General features: G+C 34.0%; 1 protein-coding gene across 1 annotated transcript; it reads right to left on the reverse strand.

Moving 5' to 3' along the window:
- Window positions 1-8,196: 8,196 nt before the first annotated feature.
- Window positions 8,197-16,069, reverse strand: LOC140780300 (uncharacterized). The gene is made up of 3 exons (XM_073125742.1): window positions 15,698-16,069; window positions 15,469-15,554; window positions 8,197-8,825 (listed from the first exon to the last, which is right to left on the reverse strand). Exons 1-3 carry the CDS (start codon window positions 15,996-15,998, stop codon window positions 8,712-8,714), a joined length of 501 nt encoding a protein of 166 aa, XP_072981843.1. The 5' UTR covers window positions 15,999-16,069; the 3' UTR covers window positions 8,197-8,711.
- Window positions 16,070-17,216: the final 1,147 nt, after the last annotated feature.

The raw sequence follows: 17,216 nt of genomic DNA on the forward strand, positions 1-17,216 counted from the left end.
ATACTTCATTTACATTAGACGTCATTTGCTACACATTATATTGATCTAATGTTAAAGGATATTGCAAAAGAGCCTAAAATTGGCATATCATACATGAAGGTTAGAGGTTGATAAATTTTATATATAACTATGGTTGGATTTTAAATTTACTTAGGCAGATGACTAGTGGTAAGAAGATCAACAGAACCAGCATCACTAGATTTGCCACTCATTTTTTAACCTTGGAAAGCATCATGTACTACAAGGATGATATTATGCAGATGTTTATATCACAGGAGTGGTCTATAAAAATTAAAAATATGAAACTTAATAATAAAACTTTAGGTGAAACTTTGAAGAATCTGACTCTTAGAAATACATTTTGGGATGAAAGTACAATTACCACCACAGTATTTGAGCCTCTTTTCAAAATACTACAACTTATAGACAGTGATGACAAGTTTGAGATGGGTTTTTTATATGAGGCAATGGACATAGCAAAAGAATAAATCCAAAAATATATAGGCTAGGAAGTGGTGGAAGATGATTGATTCCTGATGAAACAGACAACTATATTAAGATATACACGCTGCTAATAAGCATGTTTTTAAGTTTTGATTTACTAATTTACTTTTATTTATGAATATTAGAAAATTTGAATACTTACAAATTTTAAATTTTAGGGTATTTTCTTAATCCAAGATTTCAATTCTCTACAAATGTCAATAATGATAGTGAAATCTTGTTGGAAAATTCATAGACAAATCCTTTGCAATAAAGAAATGAGTTATGATTCAATTAAATAATTTTATTATTATTTGTTTCAAATTTTAACTTTCAATATAATTAGTTTCTTATTAAATGTATGCAATAATATATTTCTAATTTCATATGGAGAGATTGATTGAGAGCTGGGTAATTCAGTACTACTAAAGTTGCTACAGCTATATCTCATAACACTCCAGCTAAATAATGATCTATCTACGAAAGGGATGAGACACCAAATTTGACACTAATAGCAAAGAAGATTTTTAAGTGTGACTTCATTATAGTGTGAAAGAAATTGAACTAATTTCTTCTTAATCCACACTTGACACGCAACCGATTGATAATGGAAAGATTGGATAAGAGTTTTTGTCATTATAATATGAAATTGAGGGAGATAGATTTAAAAAGAGGCAAAAAATGAACAACTCATTGATTTAAATCATATTTTTGATGAAAGATAACATATTGACTCTATGGATAAGAGAAATAAATGACAGATTATTAAATGATAAAAATAACTCATTATTAGATGAGATTGGGGGAGACCATAACGAGAGTAGAGGCTAGTACGAGTCGTTTAGTAGTGAGAGATAGTATACTCACTAGTACTAGTCATAATCCTAATGATACATCTAGTGGTGAGATCGTCCCATCTACATTTGCTGAGAAAAAGTCAAGGATGCATAAGGATTGGAGACAGAGAAACTAAGGATATATATACATATCAGCAACGATGTCATGAGAATGTTGTTTCCTATGATATGGTGCATCGAGTATTTATTATTTAGAGACATCACAAGATCCATATACTAGTTTTTTATCCTTAGTATTCTCAGTATTCTCAGACACAAGATCCATATGCTGGTTATTATCCAACTCATTGATTTAATATGACTTGTATGATGGAATCACTTTCTGGAGCATTAGATCATAAGCATTATTATTTACAAACTTATAGTGATTACGATAATGAAAACCATAAAAATTTTACGAGAACCAGCTTGGTATTCATCAAAATTTTAAATTTTGAGTAAGTTAATACATTTTTTAAGTTTTTAGGCTTCATATGTGAGTAATTTTTATTTTCTAATTTTCGTGTCATTTTTTCTGAATTTTTTGAAATTATTCTGCATTTATAAAGAATATTCAAAATTTTATATAATTAAAAAATAATCCGATCCGATAAGAACGGCCAATACTTATCATTTTTCTGGACGACCGATACTAGTCCCGATACTAGGAGAACCTTGGGTGATTATTATCTTCTTAGACACAAGTCGCACAATAAGATTAATATAATATGACTAGTATATAGAATCACTTTTTGGATAATCAAGTTATAGGCATCATTATTTACAAACACATAGTAATTATAATGATGAAGACCACAAAAATTTACGAGAGCCAATTCGGTATTCATATGCGAGTAAACTTTATTTTTTTATTTTCTTGTCATTTTTTCTAAATTTTTAGAAAATTTTCTATATTTTTAAATAATATTTAGAATTTTACGTAATTCAAAAATAAGTCTAATCTGATACGGCTAACACGTATCGTTTTTTTGGATAGCCAATATCGATTCCGATCCTTATACTCGGAACCTTAGTATTAACTTACTCAAAAGTTAAAACTTTGATGTTTACCAAGTTGGCTATTATAAATTCTTGTGGATTTTATTATTATAATCATCATAAATTCATAAATAATAATATCTAGAATTTGGTGCTCCAGAAAATGATTGCATCATACTATCTATATTATATGGATCTTGTTATGCCTGAGAAAAATAATAATCACTATAGATTTTGTGTCTGAGGATACTAAGGACAACAACTAGCATATGGATCTTGTAATGACTTCAAACAATAAATACTCGATGCACCATAATCATATGGAACAACCAACACCTTCATGATGACATCGTTGATATTATATCATTTGTTTCTTCGTCTTCAATTCCTATGTCTTCTCTACTTCCCTTAGCAAATGTAGAATGGCGGTCTCACTACTAAGTATATCATCAAGATTATTAGAGTTATCACTAATATTGGTAGGTGTATTATCTCTCACTACCAAACAATTAGTACCAATCTTTATCCTCATTATGGTCTCCCTCAATACCTTATGTAACCATAGGTTATCTTTTTCATCAAATAATCCGTTCTCCACTTCTCTAATCCATAGAGTCAAACAGTTTTATTTATCAATAACATGATTTAAATAAATTAGCTATTCATTTTCTGCCTTCCTTCTTAATTTTCTCCCCAATCTCATATTATAATGACATAAAACTAACTTCTTCAATCTTTTCATTATTGATCGGTTGCGTGTTTTAGTGTGGATTAAGAAGAAAATAATCTAATTTTTTTCACACTATTATGAAGGCACAGTTTGACATTAAAATGTTCTTTGCTATTTGGGTCAAATTTAGTGCCTTCCGAATTCATAAATAGGCTAATCTCTAATCTTTCTATTGTCAATCGGTTGCGTGTTTTAGTGTGGATTAAGAAGAAAATAATCCAATTTTTTTCACACTATAATGAAGGCATAGTTTGACTTCAAATGTTTTTTGCTATTCAAGTCAAATTTAGTGCCTTCTCCATCTATAAATAGGCCAACATTCAGTTTGAAGTCTTATCATATTAGATTTCGGCTGGGGTTTCGGCCGTTTCGGTCGGGATCGGCCGTTTCGGCCGATCCCGACCGAAACAGGTGGGAACGGGTCGGATCCGACCCGGGGGACATCAATAATTGATGTCCCCATCCCCCACCTACCTCTCTCCCTTTTCTCTCTCTCTCTTTCACTCTTTTCCTCTCTTTTCCTCTCTTTCTCTCTTTTCTTTCTTTCTTTCTTTCTCTCTTTCTCATGAATCTCTTACTCTCTTTCTCACCGGCGACTGAGTAGTGAGTAGATCTCCGTCTCTCCGATGACCTTGACCTCCGACGACGTTCTCCGACAACCTCGATCTCCGGCGACCTTCAGTAAGTTTTTTTTTCAGTTTTTTTTTTCCATTGTATAGCAGTTTGGCAAAGTGCGGCAAAGAAGCTTCTTCCGCGCGCATGCTTGCCGCACATGCTTGCTTCTTCTGCTGCGCATGCTTGCTTGCCGCTTGCCGCAAAGTGCTGCTCACTGCTGCTGTGAGCCGCAAAGAGTCTTCTTTGCAACAGAGACTTCTCTGCCCGGCCAAAGCGCAGATGAGACTGCTGCTCGCTTCTCGGCAAGACAAGAAGCGAAGCAACAAGCGGCTTCTCTGGCGCAATGCAAGCGGCTTCTGCGCTACGGCGGCACACTGGGTGCTTTATTCAATTATGCCTCATAAATTTTAAATTATTTTATATTTTATTTTGATTTTTGTTTATGTTTTTTAGTTACAGTCTTGCAGAGCTAAAATATCAATGGCTCCAAAAGAGAAGTCATATGATACCGACATTGGGTGGCAACATTGTAGCACTATTGGGCAAGATAAAAGACGCGTTAAATGCAACTGGTGTGGAAAGGAAATGAGTGGTGGTGTCAGCCATTTGAAAGAACATTTAGCTGGAAGACAAGGAAATGTAGCAGCTTACACTCAAGTGTCTTTAGAAGTTAGAAAGCAGATGTTGACTCATTTAATTGGCAAAAAGAAGGATAAACAATCTGCACAACAAAGAGAGTCAATGATTCATGAAGAATTGATGCATAATCTTGTACAGATTGATGATGATAGCAGTGAGCAAAGTGAGGAGGATGAGGAGAGACAGATGAGGAGAGCAATAAAAGAGAGCAGAAATATACATAGAGAAGAGGAATAGATGAGAATAAGCACTGATGGTAACTTTCAAAAATCTAGATCAGTTAATATACGAAGAGAGAGAGAATATGGGGGCAGCAGTTCTACCCATAGGACTCCTGGTGTTACAGCAGAGTCTGAAAATATTGGACCAATAGATACATATCTTCAGAAAAAAAGGGGTCGTACACAGACTTCAATCAAGACAGCTCTCAAAGGAATTAAAAATGTAAAGAAACACATTGGTAAAGCTATCTCTAAATTTTTCTTCTACAACCATATTTTTTTCAATGTAGCTGATAGCCCTTACTATCACACTATGGTGGATGCTATACAATCAGTAGGGTCTCGTGTTCCCCCTCCTAGTTCAAATGATATTGCTACTAAATATCTTGACTCAGAGGTAGATGAACTTCATACTTATATTGAGACATTTAAACGGTATTGGGATGAATTTGGTCGTACACTGATTTGTGATGGGTGGAGTACACAAAACAGAAGAAATATAATTAATTTCTTAGTGTACTCTAGCATGGGGACAATATTTTTGAAGCCTTACATTATCATTTTAAAAATGCAGATTATATTTGTCAGTTGATGGATGAGGTAAGTACAAAAATTTGGTAAAAAAAGAATAGTCTAAGTGCTTACTGATAATGGGGCAAATTATAAAGCTGCTGGAAATTTACTGATGATTAAAAGACCTCATTTATATTGGACGCCATGTGCTGCACATTGTATTGATCTGATATTAGAGGATATTGCAAAAGAGCCTGAAATTGACATGGTCATGTGTGAAGGTCAGAGGTTAACAAATTTTATATATAACCATGGTTGGGTTCTTAATTTACTCAAGCAGATGACTGGTGCTAGGGGGACTATCAGACCAGGTGTCACTAGATTTGTCACTCACTTTTTAGCCTTGGAGAGTATCATGCGCTACAAGGATAATATTATGCGGATGCTTACGTCACAGGAGTGATCTATGAAAATTAAGAATATGAAACCTAAAGATAAATATTTAGGTGAAACTTTGAAAAATATGGCTCTTGGAAATACATTTTGGGATAATATTACAATTGCCACCGCAGTATTTGAGCCTCTTGTCAAAGTATTAAGACTTGTAGATAGTGATGACAAGTCTGAGATGGGTTATATATATGAGGCAATGGACATAGCTAAATAATCAATAAAAAAAATGTGGGCCAAAGTTATAGAAAGTGGTGGAAGATGATTGATTCTAGATGGAACAAACAACTACATAGAGATATACACGCTGCTGGTAAGCATGCTTTTAAGTTTTAAGTTTTAATTTACTTTTATTTATGAATATTTAAAAATTTGAATGCTTACAATTTACAAATTTTAAATTTTTACAGGGTATTTTCTTAATCCAAGATTTCAATTCTCTAAAAATGTCAATAATGATAGTGAAGTCTTATTGGGGGTTAGAAAGGTAATCAGCAAGCTTGAGCCCGATATTCATAAACAAATCATGTGCGATAAATAAGTTATGATTCAATTAAATAATTTTATTATTATTTGTTTCAAGTTTTAACTTTCAATAATCAATATAATCAATAAGCTAATAATATATTTCTGATTTCAGATGGAGAAATATAGATTGAGAGTCAAGCAATTCAAGATCTTGCTAAAGTTCTTTGTAGCTATATCTCATAACACTCCAGCTGAATGGTGGTCTATTTATGGATGGGAGGAGGCACAAAATTTGACGCCAATGGCAAAGAAGATTTTAAGTCAAACTGTGTCTTCATCACAGTGTGAAAAAAATTGGACTACTTTCTCCTTAATCCACACAAAAACACGCAACCGATTGACAATAGAAAGATTGGAGAAGTTAGTTTTTTGTCATTATAATATGAGATTGAGGGAGAGAAATTTAAGAAGAAAGGCAGAAAATGAACAACCGATTGATTTAAATCATGTTTTTGATGAAGAAGACCCCTTGACTCCATGGATCAGAGAGATAGAGGACAGGGTATTAGATGACAGAGATAACCCATGGTTAGATGAAATATTGAGAGAGACCACGACGAGGGTAGAGGCTAGTACGAGTCATTCAGCAGCGAGAGATAGTATACCTACTAATACTAGTCATAGTCTTGATGATACATATGGTGGTGAGATCATTCCATCTACATTTGTTGAGAAAAGTCAAGGAGGCATAAGGAGTGAAGACAGAGAAACTAAGGATATATATACATATCAGCGACGTCGTCATGAGATGCATATACTAGTTATTATCCTCAGTATTCTCAGGCACAAGATCCAAATGTTGATTATTATCCTCCTCAAATGTAAGTCACACAACAAGATCCATACAATATGAGTATGATGGAATCACTTTTTAGAGCATCAGGTCCCAGACATCAATATTTACAAACTTATGATGATTATGATGATGAAGACTATAGAGATTTACGAGAACTAGCTCGGTATTCAACAAAGTTTTAAATTTTGTGTAAGTTAATACATTTTTTTAAGTTTTTAGACTTCATATGTGAGTAATTTTTGTTTTCTTATTTTTTGTCATTTTTTTTAAATTTTTCTGCATTTTTCTGTATTTTTAAATAATATTTAGAATTTTATATAATTAAAAAATAGTCCGATCCGATACGATACGGCCGATACGTATCGTTTTTCTGGACGACTGATACCGATCCCGATCCCGATACTGAGAACCTTGGATTTATGATGTTGACTATATATATGATTTGATGGATAGTTTAATATTTGAGATTGTAGAGAAGTATATAGTTCAGATAGTAGCTGATAATGGCAACTTTGAAAAGGCCTATGAGATAGATAATTAAGGACATTTATTTTGGACCCCAGTACACATTGCATTGACTTGATGTGTAAAGACATTTGAGAACTTGATAAGGTTGCTAGGATAATAGGAAAGGTTCTAAATTTAAATATAACCATTATTAGGTGCATACTCTTATGAAATAATAGGGAGCTTCATCAACTTGGGGCAATGAGGTTTGCTACAAATTTTAATGCATTAAACTCCATATTGTAGAAGAAAGTCTCAAATTTTAATGCACTAAAGCCATGTTTACTTCCTAAGAATGGAACAATTCTCGATTTTCACAATTAGAAGATGGTAGGATGGTTAAAACTATTATTTTAGTTGTTAGATTTTGAGATATAATTCAAGAAATTGTTTGCATAATATAACCTCTCTATACTGTTTTAAGGAATGTTGTTGGTAAGGAAAAGAAACCGCAAATGGAATATATTTACTACTTCTTACAACAAACAAAGGAAGAAATTATGAGGATTACTGGAGAGAACAAGGCAAAGCCTTACATTATTATAATTGAGCAATAGTGGAATTTTTATATGGGCAAAAATTTACACATGGCAAGTATATGCAATTATGAGTTGCATAGAGTATATTAATTCTAAGTGTGTTAATGATCAACAAATGTCTACTTGTAATATTTTATTTTTGAAATATTGGTAGGTTATTACCAAGGTTCCCAGTACCGGGATCGGGATCGGTATCGGCCGTCCAGAAAAACGATACGTATCGGCCGTTCGTATCGGATCGGACTATTTTTTAATTATATAAAATTCTAAATATTATTTAAAAATGCAGAAAAATTTAGAAAAAATGACAAAAAATAAGAAAACAAAAATTACTCACATATGAAGTCTAAAAACTTAAAAAAATATATTAACTTACTCAAAATTTAAAACTTTGTTGAATACCGAGCTGATTCTCGTAAATTTCTATAGTCTTCATCATCATAATCACCATAAGTTTGTAAATATTGATGTCTGAGACCTGATGCTCTAAAAAGTGATTCCATCATACTAGTCATATTGTATGGATTTTATTGTGTGACTTGCGTTTGAGGAGGATAATAACCAGCATTTGGATCTTGTGCCTGAGAATACTGAGGATACTGAGGATAATAACTAGCATATGGATCTTGTGATGGCTCCAAACAATAAATACTCGATGTACCATAATCATAGGAACCAAAATGCATCTCATGACGACGTCGTTGATATGTATATATATCCTCAGTTTCTCCGTCTTTACTCTTTCCATTGTCAATCGGTTGCGTGTTTTTGTGTGGATTAAGGAAAAAGTAGTCCAATTTCTTTCACACTGTGATAAAGACACAGTTTGACTTAAAACCTTCTTTGCTATTGGCGTCAAATTTTGTGCCTCCTCCCATCCATAAATAGACCACCCGGAGTGTTATGAGATATAGCTGCAGCAACTTTAGCAGTACTGAATTGCCCAGCTCTCAATCTATATCTCTCTATCTGAAATCAGAAATATATTATTAGCTTATTGATTATATTGAAAGTTAAAACTTGAAACAAATAATAATAAAATTATTTAATTGAATCATAACTCACTTCTTTATCGCACAGGATTTGTTTATGAATATCGGGCTCAAGCTTGCTAATTACCTTTCTAACCCCCAATAAGACTTCACTATCATTATTGACATTTTTAGAGAATTGAAATCTTAGATTAAGAAAATACCCTGTAGAAATTTAAAATTTGTAAATTGTAACCATTCAAATTTTTAAATATTCATAAATAAAAGTAAATTAAAACTTAAAACTTAAAAGCATGCTTACTAGCAGCGTGTATATCTCTATGTAGTTGTTTGTTCCATCTAGAATCAATCATTTTTCACCACTTCCTATAACTTTGGCCCACATTTTTTTTTATTGATTCTTTAGCTATGTCCATTGCCTCATATATATAACCCATCTCAGACTTGTCATCACTGTCTACAAGTCTTAATACTTTAACAAGAGGCTCAAATACTGTGGTGGCAATTGTAATATTATCCCAAAATATATTTCCAAGAGCCATATTTTTCAAAGTTTTACCTAAAGATTTATCTTTAGGTTTCATATTCTTAATTTTCATAGACCACTCCTGTGATGTAAACATCAGCATAATATCATCCTTGTAGCGCATGATGCTCTCCAAGGCTAAAAAGTGAGTGGCAAATCTAGTGACGCCGGGTCTGATGATCTCCCTACCACCAGTCATCTGCCTGAGTAAATTAAGAACCCAACCATGGTTATATATAAAATTTGTTAACCTCTGACCTTCACATATGACCATGTCAATTTCAGGCTCTTTTGCAATATCCTCTAACATCATATTAATACAATGTGCAGCACATGGCGTCCAATATAAATAAGGTCTTTTAATCATCAGTAAATTTCCAGCAGCTTTATAATTTGCCCCATTATCAGTAACCACTTGGACTACTCTTTTTTCACCGATTTCTTATACCACCTCATCCATCAACTGACAAATATAATCTGCATTTTTTAAATGAGCAGTAGCATCCACAGACTTCAAAAATATTGTCCCCATGCCAGAGTACACTAAGAAATTAATTATATTTCTTCTGTTTTGTGTACTCACCACCCATCATTCATCAGTGTACGACCAAATTCATCCCAATACCGTTTAAATGTCTCAATATAAGTATGAAGTTCATCTACCTCTAAGTCAAGATATTTAGTAGCAATATCATTTGAACTAGGAAGGGGAACACCATGCCCTACTGATTGTATAGCATCCACCATAGTGTAATAGTAAGGGCTATCAGCTACATTGAAAAGAATATGGTTGTAGAAGAAAAATTTAGAGATAGTTTTACCAATGTGTTTCTTTACATTTTTAATTCCTTTGAGAGCTGTCTTGATTGAAGTCTTTGTACGACCTCGTTTTCTTTGAAGATATGTATCAATTGGTCCAATATTTTCAGACTCTGCTGTAACACCAGGAGTCCTATGGGTAGAACTGCTGCCCCCATATTCTCTCTCTCCTCGTATATTAACTGATCTAGATCTCTAAAAGTTACCACCAGTGCTTCTTCTCATCTCTTCCTCTTCTCTATGCATATTTCTGCTCTCTTTCATTGCCCTCCTTATCTGTCTGTCCTCCTCATCCTCCTCACTTTGCTCACTGCTATCATTATCAATGTGTACAGGATTATGCATCAATTCTTCACGAATCATTGACTATCTTTGTTGTGCAGATTGTTTATCCTTCTTTTTGCCAATTAAATGAGCCAACATCTGCTTTCTAACTTCCAAAGACACTTGAGTGCAAGCTGCTACATTTCCTTGTCTTCCAACTAAATGTTCTTTCAAACGGCTGACACCACCACTCATTTCCTTTCCACACCAGTTGCATTTAACGCGTCTTTTATCTTGCCCAATAGTGCTGCAATGTTGCCACCCAATGTCGGTATCATATGACTTCTCTTTTGGAGCCATTGATATTTTAGCTATGCAATTAAAAAACATAAATAAAAATTAAAATAAAATATAGTCTCTACTCTCTACTGCAGCAGCAGCAGGCTGCAGCAGCACCTGCTGCAGGTCGAGATAACCGGAGATCGAGGTCGTCGGATAACGTCGCCGGAGGTCGAGATCACCGGAGAGATGGAGATCTACTCACTATTCAGTCACCGGTGAGAAAGAGAGTAAGAGATCCGTGAGAAAGAGAGAAAAAAAGAAAAGAGAGAAAGAAAGAAAAGAGAGAAAGAGAGGAAAGAGAGGAAAAGAGAGAAAGAGAGAGAGAGAGAAAAGGGAGAGAGGCAGGTGTTATTGATGTCCCCCGGGTCGGATCCGACCCGTTCCCACCCGTTTCGGTCGGGATCGGCCGTTTCGGCGATCCCGACCGAAACGGCCGAAACTACAGCCGAAACTGGGAACCTTGGTTATTACCAAAATCCAACACATCAATATCAAAAATACTTTTACACTAATTCATACCAAAATCAAAAAATGCCTTTCATATGCATGCTTGAAGAAATTGCTATATATCTACTACTATAAGTTGCATAGAGTATATTCTAAGTGTGTTAATGCAACAAATGTCTACTTGTAATATTTTATTTTTGAAATATTGGTAGGTTATTACCAAGGTTCGAAGAATCGGGATCGGGATCGGCCTTTGGAAAAAATATTATGTATCGGCCAGTTCGGTTGCCCTGATCGAATCAGATTTTTATTTAATTACAAAAAATTCTAAATATTATTTAAAAATGCAGGAATTCTTTTTAAAATTTAGAAAACATGACAAAAAATAAGAAAATTATAATTATTCACATATAAGCTCAAAAATTAAACAAAAGTATTAACCTACTCAAAAGTCAAAATTTTACCACTCGTAAATCCGTGTGGTCGTCTTCATCATAATTACCATAAATTTGTAAATAATGATGTTTATGACATGGTGCTCTAAAAAGTGATTGCATTATATCATTCATATAAAATGGATCTTGTCTTTGAGGAGGATAATAATTAATATGTGAATCTTGTGTCTGAAGATACTGAGAATACTAAAGAAGATAAGGAGAATAATAACCAGCATATGGATCATGTAATGGTTCCAAACAATGAATACTTGATGAACCATAATTATAGGAAGCAACGTACTGATAATGATGTCGCTGATATGTATATACATCCTCAGTTTAGCTGTCTTTAATCCTTATGCTTTCTTGACTTTCCTTAGTAAATATGGAAGGGACGATCTCACCACTAGGTGTATCATCAAGATTATTGCTGGCACTATTAGCTATACTATATCTCACTGCCGAACAACTTATACTAGCCTCTACTCTAGTCGTGGTCTCCCTTAATGCCTTATCTAACCATGAGTTATTTCTATTATGTAATAAATCTATCTTCTACTTCTCTGAATCCATAGAATTAGGGGTTTTTTCATCAAAAACATGATTTAAATCAATCAACTGATCATTTTCTTTCTTTTTAAATTTTTCTCCCTTAATCTCATATTATAATAGCAAAACACTAATTTCTCTAATCTCTCTATTGTCAATGGATTATGTGTTTTAGTGTAGATCAAGGAAAAAATAGTCCAATTTCTTTCACACTGTGATGAACATATAACTTGACTTAAGATATTTTTTACTATTGGTATCAAATTTGGTGCCTCCTCTCATCCATAAATGGACTACCATTTAGCTAGACTATTATAAGATATAGCTGCAACAACCTTGGCAATACTGAATTGGCCAGTTCTTAATCTGAATACATTTCATAAAAAATTAAATATATTGAAACTTAAAATAAATAATAATAAAATTATTTAATTGAATAATAACTCACTTCTATCGCAAAAGATTTCCTTATGAATATCAGACTCTAGTCAGCTGATTACTTTTCTAACTCCCAGCAAAACTTCAGTATTATTATTGACATTTGTAGAGAATTGAAATCTGAGATTCAGAAAATATCATGTAGAAATTTGTAATTTAAAATTTATAAGCATTCAAATTTTAAAATATATAAAAAAATTAAATTAATAAACTAATGCTACCAATAACGTGTATATCTCTATATAGTTGTTTGTTCCATCTGGAGTTAATCAACTTCCACCACTTCCTATAACTTTTGCCCACATTTTTTTTATTTGCTAGGTCCATAGCCTCATATAGAAACCATCTCAGACTTCTCATCACTGTCTACAAGTCGTAATAACTTGACAAGGCTCAAAATTGCGGTGGCAATTATAACATTATGCTAAAATGTATTTCCAAGAGTCATGTTCTTTAAAGATTTACCTAAAATTTGATCTTTTAATTTCATATTCTTAATTTTTGTAGACCACTCTGCTGATATAAATACTCGTATAATCTCATCTTTATTTATGCTCTCCAATGCTAGAAAATGAGTGACAAATATAGTGAGGCCAAGTCTGATAATCTCTCAATCACCAATCATTTGTCTAAGCAAATTGAGAACCCAACAATTATTATATATGAACTTTATCGACCTCTGACATTCATGTATTCTACTAATATAGTCATCTCTCAATCACTATATTAATTTTAGGATCTTTGGCAATATCTTCCAGCATGAGATCAAGACAATGTGTACTACATGACGTCCAATATAAATATTATCTTTTTATCATAAATAATTATTCAGCAGTCTTATAATTTGTCCTATTATCAATAACCACTTGGACTAGCCTTTTTTCACCAATTTATTCTACTACCTTATCAATCAACTAAAAAATATAATTTGTACTTTTAAAATGAGCAGTAGCGTCCACAATCTTCAAAAATATTATCCCCATGCCTGAGTACACCAGGAAATTAATTATATTTCTTATTATTTATGTAGTCCACCCATCACGCATCAGTGTACAACTAAATTCATTCCAATACTTTTTAAACGTCTTAATATAAATGTGAAGCTCATCTACCTCTGAGTTAAGATATTTAGTAACAATATCTTTTGAACTAGAAGGCGGAACACTAAGCCCTACAGACTGTATAGTATCCACCATGATGTAATAATAAGGGCTATCAGCTAATACATTAAAAAGAATTTGATTGTATAAGAAAAATTTAGAGATAGCTCTACCAATATGTTTCTTTGCATTTTTAATCCCTTAAAGAGTTGTCTTAATAGTAGTCTATGTACGACTATGGTTCCCAATTTCGGTCGATCCTATGATTGTAGAAGAAAAATTTAGAGATAGCCCTACCAATATGTTTGTTTGCACTTTTTATCCTTTTGAAAGCTGTCTTGATAATAGTCTATGTACGACCAAGTTTCTTAGTTTCGGCCGATCCCAAGTGGGATTGGCTTGGGTATCGACTGTTTCAGCCAATCCCGGCCGAAATGAGTAGAACAAGTTGGATCCCAGATCTAACTCGGGGGAAATAAATAATTGATGCCCCCTCCACCTGCCTATCTTTCTCTCTCTTTTCTTTCTTTCTCTCTTTCTCTCTTTCTCACCAGCGATCAAATAGATCTCCGACGAAGATCTGACGACCTCGGAATCTCTTGTGGAATTTTATTTTTTTCTCTTTTCTAGTATGTCCAAATATCAATCCACCAACATAGGCATCTCCTCTTGGATGAAGTGAGGACTGCTAATTTTAATAGTTTTTCAAACTTTAATAGTTATTTACACATCACTACTAAATACATACCTCATGTGGAACTTCATTTTTTTTCTCTTTTCTAGTATGTTCAAATATCAATCCACCTTGTACATATGCAAAATGCAGTCACAATAAAGAGTTAAGCTAATAAATTTTAGATTTAAAATCACTATTCCTATATTAAACCAGAAAAGTGAGAAAGAATCCAGATTTATTTTTGATGGGCCAGTTTAAGGCATCCATAACTTTATCCAGATTATCTAGAACAGTTCTATCGGCTACAACATACTAAAGCTTTAACGACAGAGGAGCACTGTATGTTCTCTATCATCTAAAAGAAAGCAAACCTTCTCAAAGTACTCCTAAGAGAGCCTGTGCTGTTGGACTTAACTTTTAGGAAAAATGAGATATGTATTTGTCTTTGCCAATGCAATGATCCTATTCCCACTAAATTCCACCATTAAAACATACTCTTATACTCCATTATAAGCTAGTTTGTTTAAAATGTAATGCTACCCAATCCAATTTTGTCCACAGAAAACCTTCTATTTTAACATTAGTTCGTATATGCCTTCCTCCTTATAGTACAATACTCTCGAATCAATCACATTCTGCCCGAGTATGAATAGGTTATGGAACTCTTAAAACTGTGATCCTGAAGATGCTCAACAAGTTTCAGAAAGTCAAGCTCTCGTCAATGGAAATTCCCATGATTAAGGCCTTATTATATAATTTAGCTTGCTTATGTGACAATGAATATTGATCGCCAACCCTCAAATGGTATTAAAACCTGGACCATTTTTAACTCTGTCATTGTTTATAATAGGATTGTTCTGCACATTTTCCTACTTGCATAACTTTCTTCTCGAGTATCATCTATGTGAGTTTCCGTATGTCAGCAGAAAATCATGGATAAGAAATTAGACTAGGAACCAACAAGAACTCCGAATTAAAGACCTTATTTAGAAAATAAAAAAACCTTTTAAGAATATACTCACAAGGAAAACAGGCGCTATGTAGTAATCGCCCTTGAGGTACTCGAACGACCTCGTCGCCTTCTGCCGGTAGTCGAACACAATATCCGCTGCAGCACATTCAACAAAGAAATAGCCCAGGAATATAAATAAATAAATAAATAAATAAATACATATAGTCATTAAAAAAGGAACCTAAAGATCCTCCTAAAAGCAACAAAAAAAATAATAAAAAAGAGAGAGAAGTTTTTACAATCTTTTCCGAGGAACTCCCCCACGAAGAGATCATCGATGACTCCCTTCCGAGCACCGACAGAAATGTTCATGTTGTCGGACTCCTTGCCGAGGCGATACAAGTAGTCGTTTCCCTCTGCGTCCTTCGATTCCCACGAGGATTGCTTCGAGATCTTCTTTGGCTCATCGGGGACTTGAGAGGAGGAGATAGAGGAGCAGAGAGGGATCAGAAAAGGGCGCCTCTGTTGATTCTTGATGGATTTGGAGTTAGTGTTTCGGGGAGAGGATTTTGGTGAGAAAGTAGGGAGGAGAAGGGCCATGGATTACTTTGGCCTCGAATTTGAGGAGAAGGGAGTGGCGAGTGGGTATGGGTGAAGCGATGTGATAGCGAGAATGCAAGTAGGCGACCGTTGGAGCTGGTCGCACACGCGAGACGCACGTGGAAAGGAAGGACGGGGACTTATCTCCAACGGTTGGAAGGAACAGGAGCTGCTAAAGGAAACCAACGGCTCTTTACCAGTCCAATCATTGGAGAAATTTTTCTGTTTTAAAATTTATTTAACCTAAACTTAAATATCATAAGAAGTCTATTTAATTATAGCTTTAACTAAAATGCTTTAACTGTTAAGCATTTTACTTATCTAAAACTAAAAAACTGATATGATCAGTATTTTTCTAAGTAAAGACCTAAGACTAAAAGAATTTGGTAAGGTAAATTGTTTTAATGAAAACGCTAATTTTATTAGCATTTTATTTAAAAAAATGCTAATCTTTACTTTTAGATGAGTAAAAGCTTAACAGGTACGCATTTTAGGGCTACAGTAAAATATACCCTTTTGATATTTAAGTTTGGATGTTATCTATTTGGGCAAATAAACAAAGGGAAGGGCTAGAGCAAAATATACCCTTTTGATCTCTCTTGGTGTTGAGTCTAAGGTCGGTCGCCCACCCTTTAAATTTGAATGGTTTTGGTTTGACTATCCTGAGGTTAGTAGTTTGGTTGAGTCTATATGGAATCAGCCTAGCCCTTCAAATCATGTCTCCCTCCTCAAGGTTTAACCATAAACTTGTTTGTCTTCACAATTTGCTTCTCCGTTTGGAATAAATTTTCGCTTAGTCAAATTGAATCCAATTTGGCCGAGGTCAAGGCCCAAATTACTACTCTTGAAACCAAAGAAAAAACTTCATTTCTTCCTCTTTTAGAGAGCTCTCGGCTAGCCATTCTCAACAGTAAATGCTTGGCCATCCTTAGACAAATTTGCTCCAAGTGGTAGAGCAAGTCTCAGCTTACCTACTCAAAGATGGGGATGCTAATACTGCCTTTTTCCATCTTACGACTAAAATCCACCGCCAAAAAAATAGGATCAACTCTATTACTACTCAGGATAGTACCCTAATCAAGGAGCGGGATTGAAAATAGTTTTATCAATTTTTATAAGGCTCTATGTCATAAGGATGTTGATGGGTTTCCCTACCCATCGGATAGCTGGCCTATGATCCCTTATATTAATGTTGTCTACGATGATGACTTTACCAAA

The sequence above is a fragment of the Typha latifolia genome, chromosome 1, assembly GCF_019914945.1.
Source record: "Typha latifolia isolate L0001 chromosome 1, TyphaL0001v2, whole genome shotgun sequence".
Taxonomy (NCBI): Eukaryota; Viridiplantae; Streptophyta; class Magnoliopsida; order Poales; family Typhaceae; genus Typha; species Typha latifolia.